The sequence below is a fragment of the Brachyhypopomus gauderio genome, chromosome 3 (assembly GCF_052324685.1).
Source record: "Brachyhypopomus gauderio isolate BG-103 chromosome 3, BGAUD_0.2, whole genome shotgun sequence".
In the NCBI taxonomy this organism is placed as follows: domain Eukaryota; kingdom Metazoa; phylum Chordata; class Actinopteri; order Gymnotiformes; family Hypopomidae; genus Brachyhypopomus; species Brachyhypopomus gauderio.
The window spans coordinates 4,954,773-4,981,941 of record NC_135213.1 but is presented as its reverse complement, the minus strand read 5'-3'; the positions used below and the strand labels follow the sequence as shown (position 1 = coordinate 4,981,941).

Sequence of the window (27,169 nt, the reverse complement as noted above, 5' to 3'; positions counted from 1 at the left end):
CTGTCTGTGATGTTACGCGTCAGACCTCTAGAGGCGCTGCAGAAGCAGAGATAACTACAGTGGGGGTGTGAATCTGTTGCTTAACACCCTCTTGCAATCAAAAACTGTTCATATAAGCGAGGAACTTCATGTCATGTTTTACTGACAGGAAAAGGTTTTTTACATTCCAGACATTAATACCAAAAATTCTACATCAAAGTGCCAAATATACATCAAAAGGTGAGTCAATCGTCATCTAATCTGTTCTAATCTCTAGCACATCAATGTTATACCTGCACCCCACTCTTAGTCCTTCATAGATTAATCTGATTCCATTCACTCGTCTCAGATATTTGCAGTAAGACAATAGAGCAAACTGTTTGTGTGCTGCATGACACGAAGGATGTAACACCTAGTGTGTAACACCTATCACACATAAAACAGACAGAATGAGGGCAGGCAAGGAAAATTAAATGTACAATATAAGCAAAAACAAATTTTTTAAAAAGAGTTTTTTTAAAAAGAGAAATTTAAAAAGAGAAGTAAGAAATGCTTTGTGGGAAACAATAGTGCCAAGAGTCAATCTTACATGATGAATAAACAGGAGGTCATTTTGAATTATAATTTCATATTTGCTTTACATTATAGATTAAGTAAAGCTTTTTTCTGAGAAAAAAGCTTTTCCCCTTTGGTTTGCTCTGTTTTGGGATTTTTGGTAACAGTTCAATGTTTTAACTACATGGACGAGGTGAGAAACAAGTGAGGTGAATTTATTTTATTGAAAGACAGAGTGAAAACAAAATAAAGCAACAGCAGCCATGCACACTTGAGCTGATTTGAGCACACTCTCTCTAGCTCAGGGGTGCTCATTACGTCAATCGCGATCGACCGGTCGATTGCGAAGGAAGTGTCGGTCGATCGCGAAGGAATGCGGGTAGATCGCATGACATTAAAAAGTAGTGGATGAATGACAGGATATCGTCCATCTGCTCTGACGGTTGTATATATACACCGTCCCGGTAACAATTTACGTTCGGCCACAAATTACACTCGGGGCGAGGTAGATCTTTCTGACTTGGCGAACGAAAGTTGTTAAGGGGGGGGTGGGGGGGGGGGGGGGGGGGGATTGGGTTCATGTGCGCGTGTCAATTGCTAAGCGGGAAGACCGCTAGCAACCGCGTTGGTGACCCCTGCTCTAGCCCATTTGAGCACACTCTCTAAATAAGTGGGAGCCAATTAGAAGCAGGTGTGTGCGCAATAACAAATACAGTTGTGATTGTGAGTTGGGAAGTGGAAGGGAGCTGTGTTTGGTAAGAGAGTGTTTGGTATGAGTGTGCTTGGTGTGACTACATTTACACTGTTCCATGAAAATAATTTAATGAAATGGCCTTTATATTACAGTTTTTTACAGCTGCTAAAATGCATTTGTCCAATCTGTAGTCACATTTTCAAAACTCTAAACACAGTAAACACAACATCAGTCTTTAGTGGATATACAATTAGTACAATTCATGTTGTTTTTGCACAAAATGCTGTCATTTTACATGTTTCTATAATGCTTACATTTTCTATACACACAAGGTTATCCAATAACAAAATTCTGTATCATTTTTGTCTTATTTACAAATGCTTGCACACAGCATGTCAAAAATGAAAACCTAAGGTTCAAAACCTTAAATATTGTATAAAATGCAAAGTTCTGCAAAAACAAAGGCAGCTGAAAAGCTATTACTGTAACACATTATTTCATATATAGATTAGGCCTAATTGAAATACAGTTTTTACGACTGCTAACATGCGTTTCCCAATACTTGTGATACATTTTCAAAACTCTAAAGACAGCAACACATTTACCTCATAGTTAATATCCTGTTCAAAAGTGCATTTTCTTAACTAAATACCAACTCTGCATTTCACAACACAAACAACGCTTTCTCTTTATACACCAACTTTGTTAAAACACAGCAAACCTGGTTCAGTATCCAATCATTCTTTCAAACACTAGTACAGATTCTCTATTCGAGATTAACATAGTCAATCACTGCACAACCACTGTAAAAAAAACTAACATTTGATGACAATACAGAAACAGTATTACATGTAATATTTTACTTTCTCTCAGCAAATAGACATTTTACAGTAACATATGTTGTTTTCTTAGTCAGTTCATTTTTACTGTAATCTGCTTCATTTGGACTTTTTTTTCAAATGTGTGCATTTTTGGCAACATACTGTCTACACAATGAGTGATATTTACTGTTAGGTACTATATGGAATGTAGATTAGACAAAAAAGGAGTCAGTAACAGTTTTGCAGTAAAGGGTATATTTTATTGTATTAGGGACATTACTGTAAATCATGGCCTAACCCAAAAAATAATTATTGTAAACATAATTAGCCATGGTCCCATATGTGTAAAAATACACATATACAAAAAAGCCACACAAGGGGAAAAAAACAGGATACAAAACTGAACAGTCTTGTTATGTGTAATGTAAGTGGTCTTCAGCAGTTGGCCACATGTTTTCATCCACATCACATCTGATGTTAGTCCTTGCCATGCACCTGGGGTAGAAAAGGGCAGTCATGGCCTGGTGGTTAGGGAACTGGTCTTGTGACCGAAGGGTCCAGGGTTCGATTCCCAGACCTGAGGCCATGACTGAGGTGCCCCTGAGCAAGACCCTTAACCCTCAATTGCTCACTTGTATGAAAAATGAGATAAAAATGTAAGTCGCTCTGGATAAGGACGTCTGCCAAATGCCATAAATGTAAATGTAAAATGTAAAAGCTTGGTATGCCTTATTCACCCATGTGAATTCAACCATGGCAGTCTTCAGCTGAAATGTCTCTGCAGCTGGGATCAATCACATCCAGGAGGGACATTTGGTCATGTGGCCGATGATCATACACCTTCCACCTCCAGACTGAAAAAAGTTCCTTACTGGGGTTGAGGAAAGGCGGGAGGAAAAGGGACATCACTCTTGGATGGTCTATAAACCAGTTTGTGATGACATGAGAATGACAGAATGCTACATTGTCCCATCACAAATGTCCTCGTGTTTCCTCCCAACTGTTCCATTTCTGCTTCTGGAACCAGTTGTTGGTAGAGTTCATTCAAAAACGAAAGAAGGAGGTCACTGTTATAGGGACCAATCTGGCATTTGTGAAGGACCAAACCAGCACTTGAGATTGCAGGACAAATTGTTATATTTGCTCCTCCTCTTATCCAATCTGTGGAAAACGCATGTTAGTAGTTGTAAAAAACTGTAATATTAAAATGCCCATTTTAAGACAAGCTTTTAAGCATCAAAATCATGGGAACGTATGTGCTGCTTTAAAACTTTGCTATTCAGAATAATTACCATTTAATTTAGGGTTAATCTACACTGAGTTCTTGCTCTTTTTATTAATCTAATCTATAACTTTTATAGCTCAGTAACAAACCTCATCTTGAAAGATGTGAAGAAATCGTTGAAAAAAATGTTTGTTGTAAGTCAACAAAAGTACATTTTTCTGTTTCTATTTGCAGTATAAAATCAAGAGGCATCATGAACTTCACTGCAATTCCACAGCATGACACCATCTATGGAGACTATGAAAATTACAATGGCAACACTGCCATTTCCCCTGATATAGACCAAACAATGTCTTCACCATCATGCAGGGATGCAACGTGTGTATCCTTAGCAATAGCCAATGTCATCATCTTCGTGCTGGGTGTCACTGGAAATGGTTTGGTGATTTGGATTGCTGGATTTAAAATGAAGAAATTGGTCAACACAACTTGGTACCTCAGCCTGGCCATGTCCGACTTCCTGTATTGTGTCTTCCTACCATTTTATGTCGTCTACTTGGCTAAAGGTGATTGGGTATTTGGGCTCTTCATGTGCAAGTTCATGTCCTTCATCCTGTTCCTCAACATGTTCAGCAGCATCATCCTCCTCGTCTTCATCAGCGTGGACCGCTGTGTGGTCGTTATGCTTCCTGTATGGGCACAGAACCAGCGCACTGTACGCAAGGCTTCTGTGATAGTTATTCTGGCTTGGATCACTTCCGCAGTGCTTAGCACCCCATCAGCCATTTTCCGAGACGTCAGCGAAGATCACATGGCGTTAATAAAGAAATGTTTCAACAATTTTATAGTTGGTGGCCATGACCATATTGCCACTGTAGTGTGCCGATTCATTTTTGGATTTGTGATCCCGTTCCTGGTCATCGTCACCTGTTATGTTCTCATCATCCGAAAGTTGAAGACCAACCAGATGGCAAAGTCCACAAAGCCATTTAAGATCATGACGGTGCTGATTGTGACGTTTGTAATCTGCTGGCTGCCTTTTCACATTGTTGCTTTGATAGAACTAAAACACACTCAAGATCACAGTCACAAAATCATCACTGCACAAGCAATTGTTGGCACGCTTGCCAGTGCAAACAGCTTCTTGAACCCGTTTCTTTATGCTTTCATGGGAAAGGACTTTAAGAGGAAATTTTATGCAATTCTGTCAAAGATTGAGAGTGCAATCGAGGAAGAGGGCCGGAGCACAGTGCGAGGAACATCTATCACCAGCTCAGGAGAAGGCAAACTTTCAACTGCATTTTAATGGGTTTGGTTTTTCCTGGTCATAAAGCTCAATCGATTAGCCACACAAGGGATGTGGAAATATTTAATCTTTGCTTTAGAGTAGGCTTTGTTTTAGTGTAGTCTTTGTTTTAGAGTCCTCTGTATTAAGAGTAGTCTGCTATAAAATATAGTCTTTATTTTAGAGCAGTCTTTGCTTCAGAGAAGTCCTTGTTTTAGAGTAGTCTTTGCTTCAGATTGTTCTTTGTTTTATAGTAGTCTTTGCTTTAGAGTTTTGTGTTTTAGAGTAGTCCGTGTTTATTTGTTAAACAACTTTTAATTTCTAAAAAGTACTTAAAAGATTCAGGATACATAAAAGAAAAATACTAATAATAATTTTTCTTGACTGGTGTCCTCATAGTTTTTAGCATGTTGAGAAGATAAAAAAAGAGACATCTTTTATCACATTTAAAGGGATAGTGTGCTATTTTAAAGCAACATTATAATTATCATTTACTTTGTTACAGGAGGCCAGCATGATGCACTAGAGGGCATAGGACTGTCTGATATCAGGGTTTACTCTCTAGCTTTACAGACCCCTGCACACTTGCTCTTATTTCTGATTAATCAGAGACTCTGTTGCTCACCTGTAGCAGAGACAAACATTAATGTTGAAATGTGAATACTTTCCATTGCCATTGAACTCCTTTAAAGTCTCCTTGGGGTGTTTCTAAGTGGCCAAATAAACCACATAAGCAAATAAGAGTCTCTGATTGGTCGACAGTTTGTGAACCATTTTAATTTTTTTGCATAATTTTTTCTATGAACAATTTAATTATTCTAGTTATTCAAAGGTGTGTGAGTAATGAAGCTCAATTTAAATGCTGTGATTCTGTCGAAGTGTTAAACTGCGACAGCGACGATGTCATACAGACCATACCAACAGCCTATAGTGGGGGGGGTGGGTGCGTACCATTACAAGAGGCTCTTTTAAACATATTCTTTAATGATGTATGCATTTACAGGAATAATACAATAATCTTTATTATCATTCTCCTTTGTATTATGTTAAACTTTTTAACTTTGCAGCTTTAGATACTAAAATATCACTCTCCAGCTTATTATGGCCACTGTATATACTGGCTACAGTTAATTAGCTCTTAAAGTATTGTGAAAGTACCGTATTTCTTTAATACAAAGCATTGCAGTGTTGCAGACAGGAAAGTCGATGCTTCCTGAGAGTCTTCACACTTAGTGTTTATTGGCATCTTTAACACTTGTCCACTGCAGTAAAGGTGACAAACACCGAACATGCATGTGTTATGTGCCCTGTTACATTCTGAACTCTCACTGATGCAGAAGGTTTCACTATTATTCATGCATTTCATCCACAGTCATTGCCAACATGTGTATAACATCAAGCATATAGCTGTGTAGTCTCCACAGATGTTGGAGATCATTAGGATAACTATTGTATTTGTTGATGTAGGAGGTTGTTTGCTGGGTTATGTTTATGGTCAGAATATTACTTCAGAGTGTCTGTCACCTTTTCATACACAACCTCTGCAAGCCAGAATGTTACAGGTGTCAACTCGGTGACTTTAAATGAAGAGCTATCGTAGAACATCACCTTCGCCACAAGTCCATTTGTGAAATTCCTGCCCTGCTACAACTGCTCCAGTCAAGTGTAAATGTGTTTACAGTGAAAGAGATGCATTTAGAAGCAATAACAGCTTAACCACAAAGTGTTAGACCACACAATTTTCATACACACACACACACACACACACACACACAGTCCATTAAAAGAAAATGTTTGTTAATGTTAATGTTAAAGGGGAGAAGGTTTGATGAAGTTTTTATGTTTCCAGCAAATCTATGCCCTTCAGAAAACCAGTCTGAATCAACACCACTGGTCTGCACACAGCCCTGACCTCAACCCTACTGAACACCTCAACTCCACTGCTTGTGTTGTCTGAAGACATTCATTGCTGGATTTACCATATTTTCCAGACTATAAGCCACTACTTTTTTCCCCACAATTTGAACCATGCGGCTTATACTGAGGTGCGGCTTCTCTGTAGATTTTTCTTCACCCATCAGGGGGCGGAGCTGAAAGTGAATCAGGTGGTAGGTCAAAGTTGTAAATCAAAGAAGAAAGTACACTTTTGATCATGTAAGGTGCTCTTTGAAGAAAGTGCTCTTTGATCTGTAGCATAAAGATGCTACAGATGATATTAGGGAGTTACAGTGACTATAACTTAGTTCATTGAGCATGCTAGTTTTGTCCTAACTAGATATTTAGACATAATACTGCTGTAATACTGCAAAGTCGTGGTGAACTTTGGTATAGCCAGTGTGTATTTTATTTAAAATCATTAACACCCTTGAGCCAGTGTGGCTTTGGACATAGATAATGCCGTGCCGTTTGCTGTGATGGATAATTAAAGTCTAGCTCAAATTTTTAGCATAGAAACATAAATCAACAATATAATTTGTAGTGTCTTTATGCGCGGATAAACGAGGGGAGTCGGAATTCGACACAACACCGGCTGAAAGCCAAAACTGTCGCACATGAAATGCTTCAGGCACCGTTCAGAAACTGATCAGTTCAGTTAAATGTACAGTGAGTCCCAGCTTACCGACGGGGTTAGAGACTGAAAAGTCTGTCGTAAAGCAGTTTTCGTCGTTAAGCGTGACCCTAGATGTAGATACTCTATGATCGTAAATACAGTATAGAAAAAACGAACAATGTTCTCGTGCGTGCGTACAGCGTGAGAAAGAGCGATCGCGTTGCTGAGATGGGCTGCGGTGGAGGCTGCGCTGCCTCAGCTTATCGTACACAACACTTCACAACCACTCTGCCACCACTGCTCCTCCGCGAAAAAAATAAATCGGTCCTAACTCCGGTCTGTCATTAACCAGACCCGTCGTTAATCGGGGACTCGCTGTATTCAGTTCAGTAGATATATGAGGCTTATAGCCCGGTGCGACTTGTACAAATTTTTCCATAAAAAAAAAAAAAGAACTTGGTAGGTGCGGAAAATAGTCCAGAAAATATGGTAGTTCACATATAGTTTGCGAGTGTCTGTGTGTTGTGTGTGTTTGTGTGTGTGTGTGTGTGTGTGTGTGTGTGTGTGTGTGTGTGTGTGTGTGTGTGTGTGTGTGTGTGTGTGTGTGTGTGTGTGTGTGTGTGTTTGCATGTCTTGATGGGGGTATGGTGGTGGGAGATAAGTAACTGATAAGTTGATCCTCTCGGTCTGTGATGTTATGCGTCAGACCTCTGGAGGCGCTGCAGAAGCAGAGATAACTACAGTGGGGGTGTGAATCTGTTGCTTAACACCCTCTTGCAATAAAAAACTGTTCATATAAGCGAGGAACTTCATGTCATGTTTTACTGACAGGAAAATGTTTTTTCCATTCCAGACATTAATACCACAAATTCTACATCAAAGTGCCAAATATACATCAAAAAGTGAGTCAATCGTCATCTAATCTGTTCTAATCTCTAGCACATCAATGTTATACCTGCACCCCACTCTTAGTGCTTCATAGATTAATCTGATTCCATCAGATATTTGCAGTAAGACAATAGAGCAAACTGTTTGTGTGCTGCGTGACACGAAGGATGTAACACCTAGTGTGTAACACCTGTCACGCATAAAACAGACAGAATGAGGGCAGGCAAGGAAAATTAAATGTACAATTATAAGCAAAAAAAAGAAATTTAAAAGAAGTAAGAAATGCTTCATGGGAAACAATAGTGCCAAGAGTCAATCTTACATGATGAATAAACAGTTAAATAGACAGGCCATTTCGAATTATTATTTCATATTTGCTTTACATTATAGAATACGTAAAGCTTTTTCTGAGAAAAAAGCTTTTTCCCTTTGGTTTGGTCTGTTTTAGGATTTTTGGTAACAGTTCAGTGTTTTAACTACATGGACGAGGTGAGAAACAAGTGAGGTGAGTTTATTTTGTTGGAAGACAGAATGAAAACAAAATAAAGCAACAGCAGCCATGCACACTTGAGCTGATTTAAGCATACTCAAGCTGATTTGAGCATACTCAAGCTGATTTGAGCACACTTGACCTGATTTGAGCACACTCTCTCTAGCTCATTTGAGCACACTCCCTCTAGCTAATTTGAACACACTCTCTCTAGCTCATTTGCACATACTCTCTTTGGTTGGCCTGTAGGGTCATCAGTGTAAAACACTGGAATTGGGGATCTGTGGGGATTAAATAAGTGGGAGCCAATGAGAAGCAGGTGTGTGCGCAACAACAAATACAGTTGTGATTGTGAGTTGGGAATTGGAAGTGTTTGGTATGAGTGTTTGGTTTGAGAGGGTTTGGTGTGACTGCTTTTACACAGTGAACACAACATCAGTCTTCAGTGGCTATACAATTAGTACAATTCATGTTGTCATTTTACATGTTTCGATAATGCTTAAATTTTCTATACACACAAGGTTATCCAATAACAAAATTCTGGATAATTTTTGCCTTATTTACAAATGCTTGCACACAGATTGTAAAAAATTAAAACCTAAGGTTCAAAACCTGAAATATTGTATAAATGTGACGTTGGGCTGAGCGGCGAAGGATGAGACGTAATCCTCGGTTGGCGTCAGGACGTCACTTTTATTTTTATACAAATAACGCATATAGCGCACACAGAACATGAAACATTCACTGCAATGTGTAGACTTTAGACAACGACGAGCACAGGACACTGCGCGAGCGCACATTAAATAGACAAACCACATTAGCCCCACGTGATTACGAGACGAGCCACAGGTGAGACGGATTATCACAAGACACAACCACAACCACGCAGATCCACAGACGCAGACAAGTACACGTGGACAACGTAAACACACGCCCAAAATGGAGGGGCCGGGGTCCTCGACGTGACAATAAAATGCAAAGTTCTGCAAAAACAAAGGCAGCTGAAAAGCTATTACTGTAATACAAATTTTTTGCACATATAGATCAATGAAATAAAATGAAGTACAGTAATGTAATGGGTCAGAGAGGAGCAAATATAACAATTTGTCCTGCAATCTCAAGTGCTGGTTTGGTCCTTCACAAAGGCCAGATTGGTCCCTATAACAGTGACCTCTTTCTTTTGTTTTTGAATGAACTCTACCAACAACTGGTTCCAGAAGCAGAAAGGGAACAGGTGGGAGGAAACACGAGGACATTTGTGATGGGACGATGTAACATTCTGTCATTCTCATGTCATCACAAACTGGTTTATAGACCATCCAAGAGTGATGTCCCTTTTCCTCCCGCCCATCTCGCCTTTCCTCAACCCCACTAAGGAACTTTTTTCAGTCTGGAGGTGGAAGGTGTATGATCATCGGCCCCATGACCAAATGTCCCTTCTGGATGCAATGGATCCCGGCTGCAGAGACATTTCAGCTGAAGACTGCCAGGGGTGAATAAGGCATACCAAGCTTTTCTACACCAGGTGCATGGCAAGGACTAACATCAGATGTGATGAGGATGAAAAAAAAATGTGGCCAAATGCTGAAGACCGTTTACATTACACGTAACAAGACTGTTCAGTTTTGTATCCTGTTTTTCCCCCTTCTGTGGCTTTTTTGTATATGTGTATTTTTACACATATGGGACCTTAGCTAATTATGTTTACAATTATGGTCATTCTTTTTTGAGTTAGGCCACAATTTACAGTAATGTCCCTAATACAATAAAATATACCCTTTACTGCAAAACTGATACTGACTCCTTTTTTGTCTAATCTACATTCCATATAGTACCTAACTGTAAATATCACTCATTGTGTAGACAGTATGTTGCCAAAAATGCACACATTTGAAAAAAAAAGTCCAAATGAGGCAGATTACAGTAAAAATGAACTGACTAAGAAAAGAACAGATGTTACTGTAATCAAATGTTAGTTTTTTTACAGTGGTTGTGCAGTGATTGACTATGTTCATCTCGAATAGAGAATATGTGCTAGTGTCAAAGAATGATTGGATACTGAACCAGGTTTGCTGTGTTTTAACAAATTTGGTGTATAAAGAGAAAACTTTGTTTGCGTTGTGAAATGCAGAGTTGGTATTTAGTTAAGAAAATGCACTTTTGAACACGATATTAACTATTTGGCTATTTGTGTGAGGTCAATGTGTTGCTGTGTTTAGAGTTTTGACAATGTATCACAAGTATTGGGAAACACATGTTAGCAGTTGTAAAGAACTATAATATTAAAATGCCCATTTTAAGACAAGCTTTTAAGCATCAAAATCATGGGAACGTATGTGCTGCTTTAAAACTTTGCTATTCAGAATAATTACCATTTAATTTAGGGTTAATCTACACTGAGTTCTTGCTCTTTTTATTAATCTAATCTATAACTTTTATAGCTCCGTAACAAACCTCATCTAGAAAAATGTGAAGAAATCGTTGAAAAAAATGTTTGTTGTAAGTCAACAAAAGTACATTTTTCTGTTTATATTTGCAGTATAAAATCAAGAGGCATCATGAACTTCACTGCAATTCCACATCATGACACCAACTATGGACACGATTTATTTGACGATGGCTATGTCTACGATGGCTACAATGACAACACTGCCATTTCCCCTGATATAGACCAAACAATGTCTTCACCGCCATGCAGGGATGCAACGTGTGTATCCTTAGCAATAGCCAATGTCATCATCTTCATGCTGGGTGTCACTGGAAATGGTTTGGTGATTTGGATTGCTGGATTTAAAATGAAGAAGTTGGTCAACACAACTTGGTACCTCAGCCTGGCCATGTCCGACTTCCTGTATTGTGTCTTCCTGCCATTTTATGTCGTCTACTTGGTTAAAGGTGATTGGGTATTTGGGGTCTTCATGTGCAAGTTCATGTCCTTCATCCTGTTCCTCAACATGTTCAGCAGCATCATCCTCCTCGTCTTCATCAGTGTGGACCGCTGTGTGGTCGTTATGCTTCCTGTATGGGCACAGAACCAGCGCACTGTACGCAAGGCCTCTGTGATGGTTATTCTGGCTTGGATCACCTCCGCAGTGCTTAGCACCCCATCAGCCATTTTCCAAGACGTCAGCGAAGATCACATGACGTTAATAAAGAAATGTTTCAACAATTTTATAGTTGGTGGCCATGACCATATTGCCACTGTAGTGCGTCGATTCATTTTTGGATTTGTGATCCCGTTCCTGATCATTGTCACCTGCTATGTTCTCATCATCCAAAAGCTGAAAACCAACCAGATGGCAAAGTCCACAAAGCCATTTAAGATCATGACGGTGCTGATTGTGACGTTTGTAATCTGCTGGCTGCCTTTTCACATTGTTGCTTTGATAGAACTAAACCACACTAAAGATCACAGTCAGAAAATCACCACTGCACAAGCAATTGTTGACATGCTTGCCAGTGCAAACAGCTTCTTGAACCCGTTTCTTTACGCTTTCATGGGGAAGGACATTACGAGGAAATTTTATGCAATTCTGTCAAAGATTGAGAGTGCAATCGAGGAAGAAGGCCGGAGCACAGTGCGAGGAACATCTATCACCAGCTCAGGAGAAGGCAAACTTTCAACTGCCTTCTAATGTGCGATCGGTTTGGTCTTTCCTGGTCATAAAGCTCAATCGATTAGCCACACAAGGGATGTGGAAATATTTAATATTTGCTTTAGAGTAGGCTTTGTTTTAGTGTAGTCTTTGTTTTAGAGTCCTCTGTATTAAGAGTAGTCTGCTATAAAGTAGTCTTTGTTTTAGAGTAGTCTTTGCTTCAGATTGTTCTTTGTTTTATAGTAGTCTTTGCTTTAGAGTTGTCTGTTTTAGAGTAGTTCGTGTTTATTTGTTAAACAACTTTTAATTTCTAAAAAGTACTTAAAAGATTCAGGATACATAAAAGAAAAATACTAATAATAATTAATTTTTTCTGCAAAAAATCTTGATTGGTGTCCTCATAGTTTTTAGCATGTTGAGAAGATAAAAAAGAGACATCTTTTACCACATTTAAAGGAATAGTGTGCTATTTTAAAGCAACATTATAATTATCATTTACTTTGTTACAGGAGGCCAGCATGATGCACTAGAGGGCATAGCAGAGGTGGGGACTCGAGTCACATGACTTGGACTCGAGTCAGACTCGAGTCATTAATATTAAGACTTTTGACTTGACTTGAAAAAATATTCAGAGACTTGGACTTGACTTGGACTTTTACACCAATAACTTGGGACTTGAATTGGACTTGAACCTGTTTACTTGCAAAGACTTGATTTTTTTTTACACCAAATCTAAATTTTAAAACGCATATTAATATTTATAAAGTGCGCCCCATTAATTTCATTTCCGTCCTTCTGACGCAGACCAGTCCTCTGCTTTTCCATACTCTGTACGTGTGTGTGCGTGAGCTGCAGCACAACCAATCAAATGGGGGGTTGGCGAACGTAAATTTTTACCGGGCGGGGTGTAAAATGGACACAAATTAAGTATTATATCGCGATCGATCGATCGCCAGGGGTTGGTGCCAGAGCGAACTAGTAACTCATTGAATCATAGATGTGGATCAGAGGTAAACAAACTAGATTTTTTTCCGTCGTGAGAAATCGGACGTGTGGCGTGAGAGCGTGTGAAGACGGTCAAATGCGTGTGTCTCACGCTCAATGCGTGAGAGTTGGCAACCCTGGGTTCTGTATCTGAACTCGGGGAAGAGAGCCTCTCTCTGTCACCATCATAATATCCAGTTCTATCTCAGCATGGATTGTGTATTTGAAGACATCTACGTCGAGAAAAAAAATATATTGACAAAAGTGGAGCGAGTTTTCAGCTATGGGGACATCATTCATCGTGCACAAATGACATACAGACTTTTGGCCAGGAAATGCAATGCAGAATAGTTTACTGAAATGTCTAAAGTTGCAGATTCCTGTTAATTGTTCAGTTCTTATATTTGTTTGTCTTGTGTCACTCACACATGTTCTCCAAGAAACCAGATAAGAGAAGAGAGGGAAAATGCTGTTATGGTTCTTTGTATTGTACTGTGAAAATATCAGCACTTTTTATTTGAACATGGAGTTCTACTTATGACTTTTTCACAGAATATTTATTTCTGGAAAATTGTAGTTTAAAGTATGAATATTTTTGCAGCTAAGTTTAACAAATTGAACTGTGCAATAAAGAGGTGTAATTTTAAATTTTTTTAATACTTCGTGTTTTCAGTTGCACATGTTTTATCAAGATTTGAGGAGAATACAGATTTTAAAAAGAACGCATGTCTATTATTTACATTTAAAATATACCTGCAACATTGGTAAAAAAAAAAAAAAAAGACTCGAAAGGACTTGAAATTCCAAGTTTCAGACTTGGGACTTGACTTGACTGATGCCTGTCTTGACTCGAGACTTGACTTGACTTGAGTGTCTTTGCTTGAGACTTGACTCGGGACTTGAGGTATAAAGACTTGGACTTACTTGAGACTTGCAAAACACTGACTTGGTCCCACCTCTGGGGCATAGGACTGAACAATTGAATTATTCTAGTTATTCAAAGGTGTGTGAGTAATGAAGCTCAGTTTAAATGCTGTGATTCTGTCGAAGTGTTAAACTGCGACAGCGACGATGTCATGCAGACCATACCAACAGCCTATAGTGGGGGGGTGGGTGCGTACCATTACAAGAGGCTCTTTTAAACACATTCTTTAATGATGTATGCATTTACAGGAATAATACAATAATCTTTATTATCATTCTCTTTTGTATTATGTTAAACTTTTTAACTTTGCAGCTTTAGATACTAAAATATCACTCTCCAGCTTATTATGGCCGCTGTATATACTGGCTACAGTTAATTAGCTCTTAAAAGTATTGTGAAAGTACCGTATTTCTTTAATACAAAGCATTGCAGTGTTGCAGACAGGAAAGTCGATGCTTCCTGAGAGTCTTCACACTTAGTGTTTATTATTGGCATCTTTAACACTTGTCCACTGCAGTAAAGGTGACAAACACCGAACATGCATGTGTTATGTGCTCTGTTACATTCTGAACTCTCTGAATATAGCTGTGTAGTCTCCACAGATGTTGGAGATCATTAGTATAATCATTGTATTTGTTGATGTGGGAGGTTGTTTGCTGGGCACTCCCAACTTGGAAGCTTTTATGTTTATGGTCACAATATTACTTCAAAGTGTCTGTCACCTTTTTATACACAACCTCTGCAAGTCAGAATGTTACAGGTGTCAACTCGGTGACTTTAAATGAAGAGCTATCGTAGAACATCACCTTCGCCACAAGTCCATTTGTGAAATTCCTGCCCTGCTACAACTGCCTCAGTCAAGTGTAAATGTGTTTACAGTGAAAGAGATGCATTTAGAAGCAATAACAGCTTAACCACAAAGTGTTAGACTACACACTTTTCATACACACTCACACTCACGATTTTGGAAATGGAGACAAGATGTTTGGCCATGAAGTATAGCTAATATTAATTTATCTAAATAGTTAGAACACATCACAGATGAAAACAAGGAAGCAAGCATGAGTTTCAAATGCAAGAGTTTAATGAAGAAAAAATGATACACACTAGCACAAAGAACTGAAGCAAGCCCACTGAAACCTCTATAACCTACACAGCAGTTACAGCAAGAAGGGTTTATTAGTCAGAAACAAATGAATAACAGTATAGATGGTAGAGAAAACAACTATGCAAGGGCATGGTAAAATACCAAAACACAAAGCACATGGAACTAAAAAGACAAAAAAACACCACACAGTGGCCATCCCTGCTATGCAGAGGCTGTTGGAGCCAACAGCACCGCCCACTGGACACGGACATGCGATTGTGGTGGAGCAGCGTCGGTAGAGTCGCAACAGGGAAATAAACACAGAATGCGGAAGGCACCGTGCCATCTGGAGCTCAGGGTACAACAGATGCCTAGAAGCATTAATCACAGGAGGTTCCACATGCTCCTGGGCAGCCCTCCAGGCCCACGTCAGACATGGACTGGTCAGCCCCTGAAGGGCAGGGCCCAGGGACCTATTAGCCCTCCCAAAGATCTATGGAGGAACCCTTTAGGAACCAAGGTGACTACAGACACCAAACCCTAGGTCCTGCAGGTATAGGGGCTGCTGTTAGCTTGTGCTTTGGATTTTGATGTGATGTGAGCTGGATCTCTTCACCACACTGTCTTCCATGCCTTCTGAAAAGAGAGGTGGATGTATGGGAGTGTTGCTGATATCTCGGGTGACTTGGACAATACATGCCTCCTGGGTGAGGTCCTGAGCAAACCATGCCCATATGGAGACGTCCATGTCCCCAAAGAGCTCCAGGGAGCACTGCCCTAAAACTCACTGATCTGTGGCCCAGTCCACAGGTGAGAATAAGCTAAGCAACACAGCAAGAAACTCGCTGCTTCCCAGGAAAGGCCAATAATTCTGTCTCAGGGGGAGAAAATGCGCAATAAGGGGGACGCAAACGTGAGTTTAAAATGAAGGATTTAATAAAAAAACAAAAAAAAAACCCCACATACCACCACTAACCAACAAATCTGTTAGACAGGAAAGGGAAAATTACAGGCAGACATGTGACACCCGTACAAAGGCACAGAAACCAAAGCATGAAGCACATGAAACATTTCATTTGTTTCTTCTATGTGTTGTACAGCATACAAACTATCTAGCTAGGCTAGCAACAGCTTTACTCGGAACAAGCAGCTGTCATGTCACGTCGTTATGATTTGTTTGTTGTATGTGGGCCTCTGAAAGCAGACACGTTTGAGGTGGAGACCTGCATGTGGATGATGTGGGCAGGACCCTAACCCTGACTTAGCTGGGATTCGGCCTGCAGTGAGGAGTGGAAGTGTGCGAGTTTCTCAGCTGAGCAAGGCGATGACATCATTCTGTGATCTATGAGCAAGGCGATGACATCATTCTGTGATCTAGGAGCAAGGCGATGACATCATTCTGTGATCTATGAGCAAGGCGATGACATCATTCTGTGATCTAGGAGCAAGGCGATGACATCATTCTGTGATCTAGGAGCAAGGCGATGACATCATTCTGTGATCTAGGAGTAAGGCGATGACATCATTCTGTGATCTAGGAGCAAGGCGATGACATCATTCTGTGATCTAGGAGTAAGGCGATGACATCATTCTGTGATCTAGGAGCAAGGTTACATTACTCGGTGATGTAGGAGTAAGATGATGACATAAGTGATATAGGAGATGCTGACTCACCACTCACATATTCAGGTGGAGAGAAATGCATACCAGTCAGATCTATAGAGGAAGTGGGGACTCATACCTGAAATAAGCACCATTGATTGGTTTTATGACCAGAATATCCGAGAAAATTGTTATGTATTTCATTGATCAAATTCAGATAAATTGATGCAGTTCTAATCGTTTGTGTGCTGCTCCATTTGACATCAGTAAAGATTTGAGGTTCCTGTTCTTGGAGACAGTGTCAGTTTCAGTGCGCTCAGAGCTCAAAATGTACCTTCCTCACTGGCATATGCTATAGCATTAAAAAATGATGTGATGTTCAGCTAGTTGGACATATAGTGGTATCTCGTTGAGGCCATCTGTCAGGTAAACTAACTGTCAGAGAGAGAAAGAGAGATGGACAGAGAGAAGAAGGTAATAGGTCAAGCCAAGAAGAGGGCTGAGGATAAGGAAGTTGCTTTTAATAAGGTGCGTCACTAGACTGAACGGAATTTTTTTTTGATGACATCTGGTAAAAATCAGAATGGGTCACCACAGCCTTCATTTGCCAATTAAATTGGGCAATTGTGGATAAACACTCCCTTTAACTTGAATGAGAAAAAGAAGTTACCTTCTTTTTATAACTCTAGTCAGCAGGTAACACCATATATCTATAGTCATCTGTTCTATGAAAATACAGTGGAGCTTTTAAGATCCCCATGAATATGGTTCAGGCATCAAATCCCACTTCAAATCATATCTGCCAACAAGGCAAAGGACAGTTTGTGACCTTCAGTACCATACTGGACATGCAGGATAGATATTACTTTTTAATTGTCAATGCTTTAATAGTTTAACTATTTGTATTATTATTTATATTATAACTAGTTCTACTATTTTAACTTTTATATTTTTTGCCTGGACTTTTTTTATTTTGTCATAATATTGTTTTTTTTTACATATGATTATGACTTCATTAGTGCAGTACCACAGTACCATGGGTGATGTACATGTAGCAGTTTATTAACCAGGGCATCCTGAGCATGATCTGGACAAGTACAAAAATGTCATCGTATGTTTGTCCAATTACAAGTTCTCTTTTCATCTCCATGGTAACATACAGTACAGCATTTATCATTGCTTTCAGTTACTTGCTAGTTGTCTTCATGTTTTGATAGAAATATAGAACAATCATTCCGTACAAAATACATTCAGATTGAAACTCACTCATTTCATCAGTTCGGTGCCTTAAATCACTTCGGTTTTGCCTGCATTAAAAAATAGAAGCTAAACGTCTTATCTTCCCGTCTCAACTTACAAACACAGTATTAAACATGTTACAAAAATATATGTGCGTGTGTGATTGTGTTGGTGTATCGGCATGTTTGTATATGTGTATTAAGAGATGCAACCATTAGCTGTGCATGTCTGTGTTTTTAAGCAAAAGTTTGTAATCTTGCTTTGAACAACTGGATACCGAGAATCTGTAGTGTAGTATCTCTTACTTAAGGGACACAGTAATCTGTCCTACACATTCCAGCTCCAAACATGCCACCAAATATAAACCCATCTCACCAATCGCTCTTCAGTTATTGCATGAACAAGGTGATATCTGAACTATGACAAACACAGGAGATCATTCGTTATATACAAGTACACAGTAATAAATCTATAATCACTTCTGATATTATACATAGCATTCAACAGCAAATCAAAATGGCAAAAAATACAATTCTTGTTTTTGAATTTAATGTGTACGAAATAAATTATTGGTAATCATTCACATTTAGACCTTTTGTCTAAGGACATGGGTATATAACATTCGACACACATACACACCTACACAAATACACACACACAAACACACTCATACAAATTCATGGTTATACAACTTTGATGAGAGGGATTTAGAGCTTGAGTATGAGGAATGCGTGCACACACACACACACACACACACACACACACACACACACAGATTATTGTAAGGGTCAGAGAAATCATTACAAAGAGGCCACAATGTAACTACATACTCAAGTACCATGGGAGTATACATAGAAACATTACAGGAACTTTTAACCGAAAGATCTGCACTCTGAGCGCTCTTCTAGAAGGGTCACGCAGCATCAGAAGGTTCCATCAGAGGGAATAGTTAGGCTGAGGGGATGGCGATTAAACATCAGAGACAAGTGTGGTTTCTTTCCCATCAACCATTTTGAAAACTACTCTTCCAGTCCACCTAGAGAAGCACATTTAATTCACGTGATGATAATCCATAATTTCAATGGATTTTTGTACACTGGGGAGGGTCAAATATTCTCTCCTGAAGATAAGCAGCAATTGAAAATAACAGTGCATAATCTTTCAATGTCTTGACCAAGGCGATTATTATTGTGGTGTTTGAAGCCCACAATGTTTTTTTTTCACAAATCCAGAGGTTTTAGCATCCACATGGGGTATGGAAGTTTTGAACTTGATTTAAACAGGTGACAAATACACTACATTGCCAAAAGTATTTTCTCATCCACCCAAATTACCGGAATCAGGTGTTCCAATCACTTCCATGACCCCAGGTGTATAAAATTAAGCACCTAGGCATGCAGACTGTTTTTACAAACATTTATGAAAGAATGGGTCGCTCTCAGGAGCTCAGTGAATTCCAGCGTGGAACTGTGATAGGATGCCACCTGTGCAACCAATCCAGTCGTGAAATTTCCTCACTCCTAAATATTCCACAGTCACCTGCCAGCTGTATTATAAGAAAATGGAAGTGTTTGGAAATAACATCCATGAAGTAATAGGCCACGTAAACTGACAGGGCATGGTCAGCGGATGCTGAAGCACATGGTGTGAAAAAGTCGCCAACTTTCTGCAGAGACAATCACTACAGACATCCAAACTTCATGTGGCCTTCAGATTAGCTCAAGAACAGTGCGCAGAGAGCTTCATGGAATGGGTTTCCTTGGTCGAGCAGCTGCATCCAAACCATGCATCATCAAGTGCAATGCAAAGCACTGGACGCAGTGGTGTAAAGCACACCGCCACTGGACACTGCATTGTGCCAAGTGGAGGGGGGATTATTTCAAGAGCTGGGCTTGGCCCCTTAGTTCCAGTGAAAAGAACTCAGCATACCAAGACATTTTGGACAATTCCATGCTCCCAACTTTGTGGGAACAGTTTGGAGTTGGCCTCTTCCTCTTCCAACATAACTGCGCACCAGTGCACAAAGCAAGATCCATAAAGACATGGATAGCAGAGACTGGTGTGGATGAACTTGACTGGCCTGCACAGAGTCCTGACTTCAACCCGACAGAACACCTTTGGGATGAATTAGAGTGGAGATTGAGAGCCAGGCCTTCTCGTCCAACATCAGTATGTGACCTCACAAATGCGCTTCTGGAAGAATGGTCAAAAATCCCCATAAACACACTCCTAAACCTTGTGGACAGCCTTCCCAGAAAAGTTGAAGCTGTTCTAGCTGCAAAGGGTGGACCAACGTTATATTGAACCCTATGGGTTAGGAATGGGATGTCACTTGAACTCATATGTGAGTCAAGGAAGGTGAGCGAACACTTTTGGCACTATAGTGTGTGTATCTTAGTGTCTAAGTGCTTGAGGTGAAGAGTTGAGTCCAGTGACACAGTTCCTTCTTTCTGAATGAAACTCCTTCAATTGTTTTACAGTGTCCTCCGAGAACCGCACACAGTACACCCTAGCATCCTAGCAAAGTGACTAGGACTTGCTGAGAGAGAGAGAGAGAGAGAGAGAGAGAGAGAGAGAGAGAGAGAGAGAGAGAGAGAGAGAGAGAGAGAGAGAGAGAGAGAGAGAGAGGGAGAGTGGGAGGAGTGTTGAGCTCTGTGGTTTAAGCAGCATTTGTTTGTATCATAAAGCTTTAAATATTTCTTTATACAGAGTAAAGACTCTTAGGAACATTACGAATAGTGTTATAGCCTTTCTGCTTTGCTTTTGTAGTACACAGTAACAGGATTACAATCAGTTGCTGTGTATGCAGATGCAAAGTTGGGCTTCCCCTGGTCATACCATACAACAGGGCAGCTTACAGGAACACTTGGCAAAAGAAGGAGTAGTTACTGCTGTAGAATTACATCTCCACGTTTGACTTTAGGTTAAGCCTGTTGTACACTGTGTGCAGCCATCACAGTGGAGTAATGCAGAAAAGGTTCTACGTCACATCGTTCAAGTTACACCACATTATATTTTTCATGCTCTGTGGTACTCGAGGATAAAAAAAAACATGCTACTTTGTGATGTGGTCTTGGTTTAAGCTTTGGTGAACTCTTCCACAGTGGTACTGATGGTAGTGATAAGACATGATCTGTGTCACAGGCACACGTTAACTTTCTCCAAGACTTTAACTTACTCCAAGTGCCTCCAACTGTTGTTCCAGAGTCTTCACGTATGATGTGGTCTGATTCTTTGGTATCATGTTTCAAGATTTTTGTTAATTTTGTTCTGGAATCCATCATTGTGGCAAATGTCACTCTAAAACTCGATCTAAGAATGTTTATTTCAGCAGTTTACTTTGAATCCTTGTTTTGAAGAAAAAAAAAATCTGTATTACTCTTTCAATAACCTTTTACATACACTGTTACAAGGTAACCGCACCACTAGAATGTAACAGTGAGATATACCGAGCATGATTGCCAAATTGCACTGGTGGTCTGTCCTTACAGGAAAAGCAAGTGTCAGTGCATACAGAGTAAATACACTATGAGTGGAGTGCCAAGTTGTTGTTACATATTGTTACTCAGTATGTCGGACTGTAATTGTGTAGTACACTGTATTAATGGCTTTTACAAGCGTTTCTATTTCTTTTGTTTCATCGATGTCTCGTTATAATGGCATGCAGACTGCAACTCAGTCAACCAAACAAACCCCAGTGCATGTCTGTAAAAACCACACGGTTGGTGCTGCAACGCGTCTTAGCTTGGTGCAGAGGGAACGATGGGAGGGGGGGGGGGGGGGTGTGGGCCAGATAGCTGCACGTGTTGAACCTGTTCTGTGGGTCAACACTCGCACGCAGAGCGGGCCAGCACCGCACTGGAACCGCTCGGTACCATCGAGCAGCTGGCCGACACCTGTCAGTGCCACATCAGTTGGCTAAGCAAAAAAGAGGACAAACTCAAAAAGCCAAAGCAGAAATAAGGGTGGCCGTCTACAAATGAGAAGTGGAGGCTTAGTGTTTGTTTCTCTTTTTCCTTCAAGAGCCAGTACGTCCTCTTTTTAGGAAAGCAAAGAAACACAAGACACGAAAGACACGAGCTTCAGAGAAAACGTACAGTCAGGGAGTTTCGCCGCGTCACCAGAAAGAAAAACAACAAAGGCAAAACAAAAATGTGTCATCTGGGCCTGTAGTCTTCTGGGACCCCGGACAGGTTTCTCTGCCTGAGCGTGGCGTCCACGGTCCGTATGAGGTCGTCGATGGTGGTGCGCATCTCAGCCGTGTAAGGGTCGTACTCGAGCTTACGCAGGCCAGAGCGCTTGAAGTTACCGTCCTTCTGGCTGACGGCACAGAGCAGCCGGTCTTCGGACACCTCCAGGCCCAGGAACAGGACCATGCCCTTGAGGCAGGGGAAGAGGTCCCGCTTCAGGTCCTCAAAGTGCACCACGTGGACCTTCCTGCCAAACTTCAGCCAGTCCAGAGTGTGGGAGGCCCACCAGGGGGCGTAGTTCTTCACAAACTCTGGCCATTCTGGATGGCAGGGACAGTGGAGGCGAGAGAGAGAGAGAGAGAGAGAGAGAGAAATAGAGTGAGATTGAGATACAGAGATGCAGACAGAGATGTAGACAGAGATAGAGAGACAGAATTGTTGTGAGAAGCAGAGACCCTGAACTGAAAGACAGAAAAGATCAAGGTGTTATTTTAGAAACTCTAAATGGAAACTGTGTTACAACTGCACACATCCATTCGATTAAACTCCTTCCTCAAATTAATGATTCATTTTTTAATTTTCGAGTGAATAGCAGACCGCACCAGTATCTTATGGAACTTTTTAGAACTGGTCTGGAGCAGGGGTCACCAACCTTTTTCAAGAGCTACCTCTTGGATACCAATTATTGCGGAGGGCTACCAGATTGATACATACACTGCGTATTATAATTGTTGAGTGGGGGGGTGGGGTGTTTGGCGGCGAGTACCACACGGCAAAGATGTAGCTTTTGAACAGGCCCGCGGGCGACTCATGACGTCCTTGCGGGCGCCCTGGTGCCCGCGGGCACCATGTTGGTGACCCCTGTCATGGTGGGTCAGTCCCAGAGCAGAGGGACACACCCACACACACCCAGATACACACACACACACACATGCGCAAACACACGCACACACACATGCACACACACATGCACACACACACACACACACACACACACACACACACACAAGCACCCATCAACACGTGCACACACACAAATACACACACACACACGCACCCATACACACATGCGTGCACACACATACACGCATACACACACACACACACACACACACACACACACACACACACACACGCCCCCCTGGCATTCAAAAAGACTTTGCCCTACTTGCGATTTTGGACGATAGCGTGAGTGGTTATATAGCGTTTTGTTTGTGTATGATGGACATTAAAGAGGTGCCACTACCACCCACATCTCCTGCACCCTCCTTCCTCCCGCAACACACGAGCCTCATTTAAACTTACACCGGGCCACACAATAAAGCCTCTCCATACCAACAAGGCAAAATGAATGACAGCACAGCTAATATCTATTTACTGAATTATGAATCAGGTTATTAATTAAACGATCACTCGATCACCTTCACCGCGTGTCTTGCTTCACATTTGGTACACCAAAACAAGAATTTTGAAATGTTTGAAATGAAAGGCAGTTTGAAATGAAATCTAATCAAAACCCAAAGCTGGTGGGCTGGTGGGTCTAAAGGGGAGAGCACGGTTAGCAGAGATGGTGCTCTGTGGTCCCCCACCTACTCAGTCTGCTATTAAACAAGGTTTTAATCAGAAGGAAGTGGTGGTTTCTGCAGGTGCTGCTGTGTGTGGGGATGCCTACGTGTTGACCTACGCCGCAATATGACACACCAGCATAATACTTGACACAGGGTGTTTTCTCTCCCATCTGTGAATGAAATGTGTCATGAAATGGTCCACGCACTGTGAATGGAGTAAGCTGAGGAAGCAGTGCACACTCTCACAATGTCTAGACTACGGCGTGTCGTGGGAGCTGCTGAGAGCAACGTCTGGGCTGACCAGGACGAGGCGGGGCGGACACGTGTGACGAAAACGTGTGGTAAAAATGTGCAGCGGAAACGTGCGGTGGCTTAATCAACATCCTCACAGACACCGGAGACCAGAGCAAGACCATAAGGAACTAAGAAATGAAAAACACTGGCGATGGAAGCAAAACGCACAACCTCAAAAAGAGACGACGGTCATACAGTGGATATGCGTCCATCTAACAAACAAACAGAGGTCAACTCAAGGGTATGAATACACAGAACACTGGCTGGAGACACCTGGGGTAGATTATGGGGGCGGTATGAGATTCTAAGTAAGCTTTACCCAGTGCACCAACCCAGTGCGTATTTCTACCAGAGAAGGACACCCAGACACCCTGGTCCTTTTCGAATTTTTAACTGGCTATTGTCAGTTCCTCACGGACTACAAAACCAGCCCTTCATGGTCTTACTCACGCATCCTGCTGATCTCCTAGCGCTGTTTTGTGACCCGTGAATCTGTATTTCAAGCCCTGATTATGTAGTATCTTTACAACGTTATTGTCATGCTTCTCATTCTTCACAATCTGTCTCTGAAAGCTCACACATCAAAGTGGCTCTCACTTATACGGCTGATGCGGAGCTAAACGCCAATCTACATTGCCAACCCTGTATATTACATTGAAACAGTGCCCCATCACTTGAAAAGGATTAACTCCCATATCAATGGCCTCTATAATTAGGTTTTCTTTTGTGCCTCTTTATGCTTGCGAGTGTTCTGTGTGAGTGGAGACGTGACCACTGCTTCCAAAGTGTCTGTTTATGTGAAGAATCCTTACTGCCCTCAAAAGAAGCAGTTTTAGTGACTCAGAAATAGAGTGCTACTTGGAACAAAGATTAGGCTTCTAAACGGAGAAGACAACCGTCACCCAAAAACAAGATCCAGCCCCGAAAATAGACACGAGAGGAGATAGCCAGCAGCCACATCTCTGTTTGCTCTGAAAACCTCTTTTAGCCATCTGACATTCTAGGCACATGTCTAATGTGATTTCCCAAATAATCCCTAAGAATTATAACAAGTGAGAATAATGTGATGGATTTTAACTTAAAATCTGCTTAAAATCTCTTAAGAAAACACCCGATTTGGTTGTTTTCCAACTGACACTAATCAGTTGATTACTGATTAGTGATTTATTGATTTTTGGTCTCACCTTTCCCTTTCCAGTGTGCCTGGGAGGCAAATCCAATATGGCCGCCATATTTGCGGTTGAATTCGGCCATGAGGGCCTTGTAGGGGTTGCGGATCATGAGGATGCTGGAGTCGAAGGCCTCGATCTCCCTCTGGCCGCTCTCGTGGGTCTTAACGCAGATGGTCCTGCCACTGCGCCAGTGGTCCCGCTCTCCTTTAAAGCCTGTGTGGGACAGAGACACGGCAGAAACACGGTCACGCCCAAACCCCCTGCAGCCCACGGCGCCGCTAGGCCGACTTTTCTCTCGATACGCATCCATGCTTTTGCACCGCAATACTGTGCGGGACAGCAGTGAGAAACGCGGCCCATAGTCACCCTTGTTGTAGAGGGAGCCGTCGAAGTAGTAGCTGCCCGTGTAGAAGCCCGTGGCCAGCTCGATGAGGTGACGAGCCCAAGTGTTTCCTGCGCCGGGGAAGCTGGCCAGAGCCATCAGATGTTTCGAACGGGTGTGCAGAAACCGCCGATCCATACATCGATTGTCTAGGGGGAGAAAGAAAGACACTTGATTTTAAAAGAGTCAAGACATTTGATTATTGGATGTTTTGGAATTGCCTTTATTGCCAGAAATAAAGAGGTTAATGCCATAGACCCCAGATCTGCAGCAAGACGGAAGAAAGAATAACAGGTCATTACTGCATCTAAAATTGCTCAAGATCCACTGTTTCAAAGGCTGGGTCTTCTTCTCGTGTCTTTTAAATGAATGACCAAACTCTCTCTTATATTCTTGGAATACATTCAATTTCTGGAATGTGGTTTGTATGCAGGGCTTGCATGTGCAGCGTTTATGTAGAGAACATTGCTCTTGGAACACAGGAGAACATGGTGTGTTTTGCTTTATTCATAGCTTAGAAAGCTTCCTCTTTGGAGAAAAGGTTATGCAACACCAGTAGTGTTTGCTTCACAGTGATTCTGCTGAAGAATCTCGCTTGGGTTCGAGGGGTTCGAGGGAGCCAGCTATTGGTCTTATGTAATATTAACAACAACACAAAACATTACCGCTTTAGTGTGGATGAATGCTAAATGGTCAGTGGTTTTCTTCAGGATTGACTGGACGTCCAGATCGAAACGTAAGCCACCATGACATAAGAAACAGCAGTCAATACGTACTACCTTGGAGTTGCTTGCATCAGTGCTTATGGTCAATATCCAATATTCATACATCTGAAAATCTATTTCCATGCACCTGTACTTATGCACAGCATTGGTGTAATTTGATACACACATTGGAAATCTGTTTTTCAATGTGCTGTGTAAACCCTATCTAGGTGCCATGCCAGTATATGCCACAGTTATAACAGTATATAACACAGATGCACAGTGCAAGCTCCCCTGTAACATTGTACCCCTGGTGTCCTCATTTCCAAATAGCGCCACCTAGTGGGGAATGTATGGCTTGCTATCCATGATAGTGCCACAGCAGTCAATGTTTTTGCCACACCGAGAGGGAACTTGAGGGAGGAATATGAGGTGTTGGCCATCTGATACTGTTATCCATGGTTCCTCAGTAGTACAGAGAAGTGAAAGATCCCAAAAAGTAAAACTTTCTTAAAAGGTGCAAGCCTCAAAACACACACACACACACACACACACACACACACACTGTATATATATATATATATATATATATATATATATATATATATATATATATATATATATATATATATATAAACATAGACTCTCCTAACCCTGTCTAGTTTCTTGCCTGCCAGGTCCATATCATCCAAGTACACAGTACTGCTGTACTCACCTCACACGTACTGGACATGCTCAAAGTCAGCATGTTCTGTTTTCTTTGGTTTTTAAGGGATCCCTTCGCCCCAGTCCTCTACTGAAGTGTGATATAAACTCTGTAAGGGATTTTCTGAGAAGAAGATTCCATCCAAACCGAGAGGACTTGTGCCACCATTCGAGTGAAGTGCTTTAAGCTATCGAAGTGGGAAGATAAACTCCCACCGACCATTAGACATTGT

At 41.1% G+C, this 27,169-nt stretch overlaps 3 protein-coding genes across 4 annotated transcripts in view; 2 read left to right on the top strand and 1 right to left on the bottom strand.

Annotated features, from left to right (window-relative positions):
- The first annotated feature begins 106 nt into the window (after positions 1-106).
- Positions 107-7,613, top strand: LOC143510060 (chemerin-like receptor 1). Its single transcript, XM_076999058.1, has 2 exons — positions 107-219; positions 3,509-7,613. Exon 2 carries the CDS (start codon positions 3,528-3,530, stop codon positions 4,578-4,580), a length of 1,053 nt encoding a protein of 350 aa, XP_076855173.1. The 5' UTR covers positions 107-219; positions 3,509-3,527; the 3' UTR covers positions 4,581-7,613.
- Positions 6,530-18,153, top strand: LOC143510059 (chemerin-like receptor 1). Of its 2 annotated transcripts, XM_076999056.1 has the most exons (3): positions 6,530-6,667; positions 7,964-8,012; positions 11,028-18,153. In XM_076999056.1, the coding sequence occupies exon 3, from the start codon at positions 11,047-11,049 to the stop codon at positions 12,121-12,123; it is 1,077 nt and encodes a 358-aa protein (XP_076855171.1). In that variant the 5' UTR covers positions 6,530-6,667; positions 7,964-8,012; positions 11,028-11,046; the 3' UTR covers positions 12,124-18,153. The 2 variants fall into 2 exon arrangements, with proteins under 2 accessions (XP_076855171.1, XP_076855172.1); XM_076999057.1 differs by lacking the exons at positions 6,530-6,667; positions 7,964-8,012 and adding an exon at positions 8,032-8,503.
- Positions 17,724-27,169, bottom strand: part of wscd2 (WSC domain containing 2) — a 23,229-nt gene continuing 13,783 nt past the window's right edge. The window contains exons 6-8 of the mRNA XM_076999054.1: positions 25,512-25,676; positions 25,158-25,358; positions 17,724-22,431 (exon numbers count right to left, since the gene is read on the bottom strand). Of these exons, the coding sequence (XP_076855169.1) occupies positions 22,079-22,431; positions 25,158-25,358; positions 25,512-25,676 (719 nt within the window). The 3' untranslated portion in view covers positions 17,724-22,078. The remainder of the gene's footprint in view (positions 22,432-25,157; positions 25,359-25,511; positions 25,677-27,169) is intronic.

Excerpts from the sequence above, each read along its gene's own strand:
- LOC143510060 (XM_076999058.1), top strand. The coding sequence starts at position 3,528 with ATGAACTTCACTGCAATTCCACAGCATGACACCATCTATGGAGACTAT.
- LOC143510059 (XM_076999056.1), top strand. The coding sequence starts at position 11,047 with ATGAACTTCACTGCAATTCCACATCATGACACCAACTATGGACACGAT.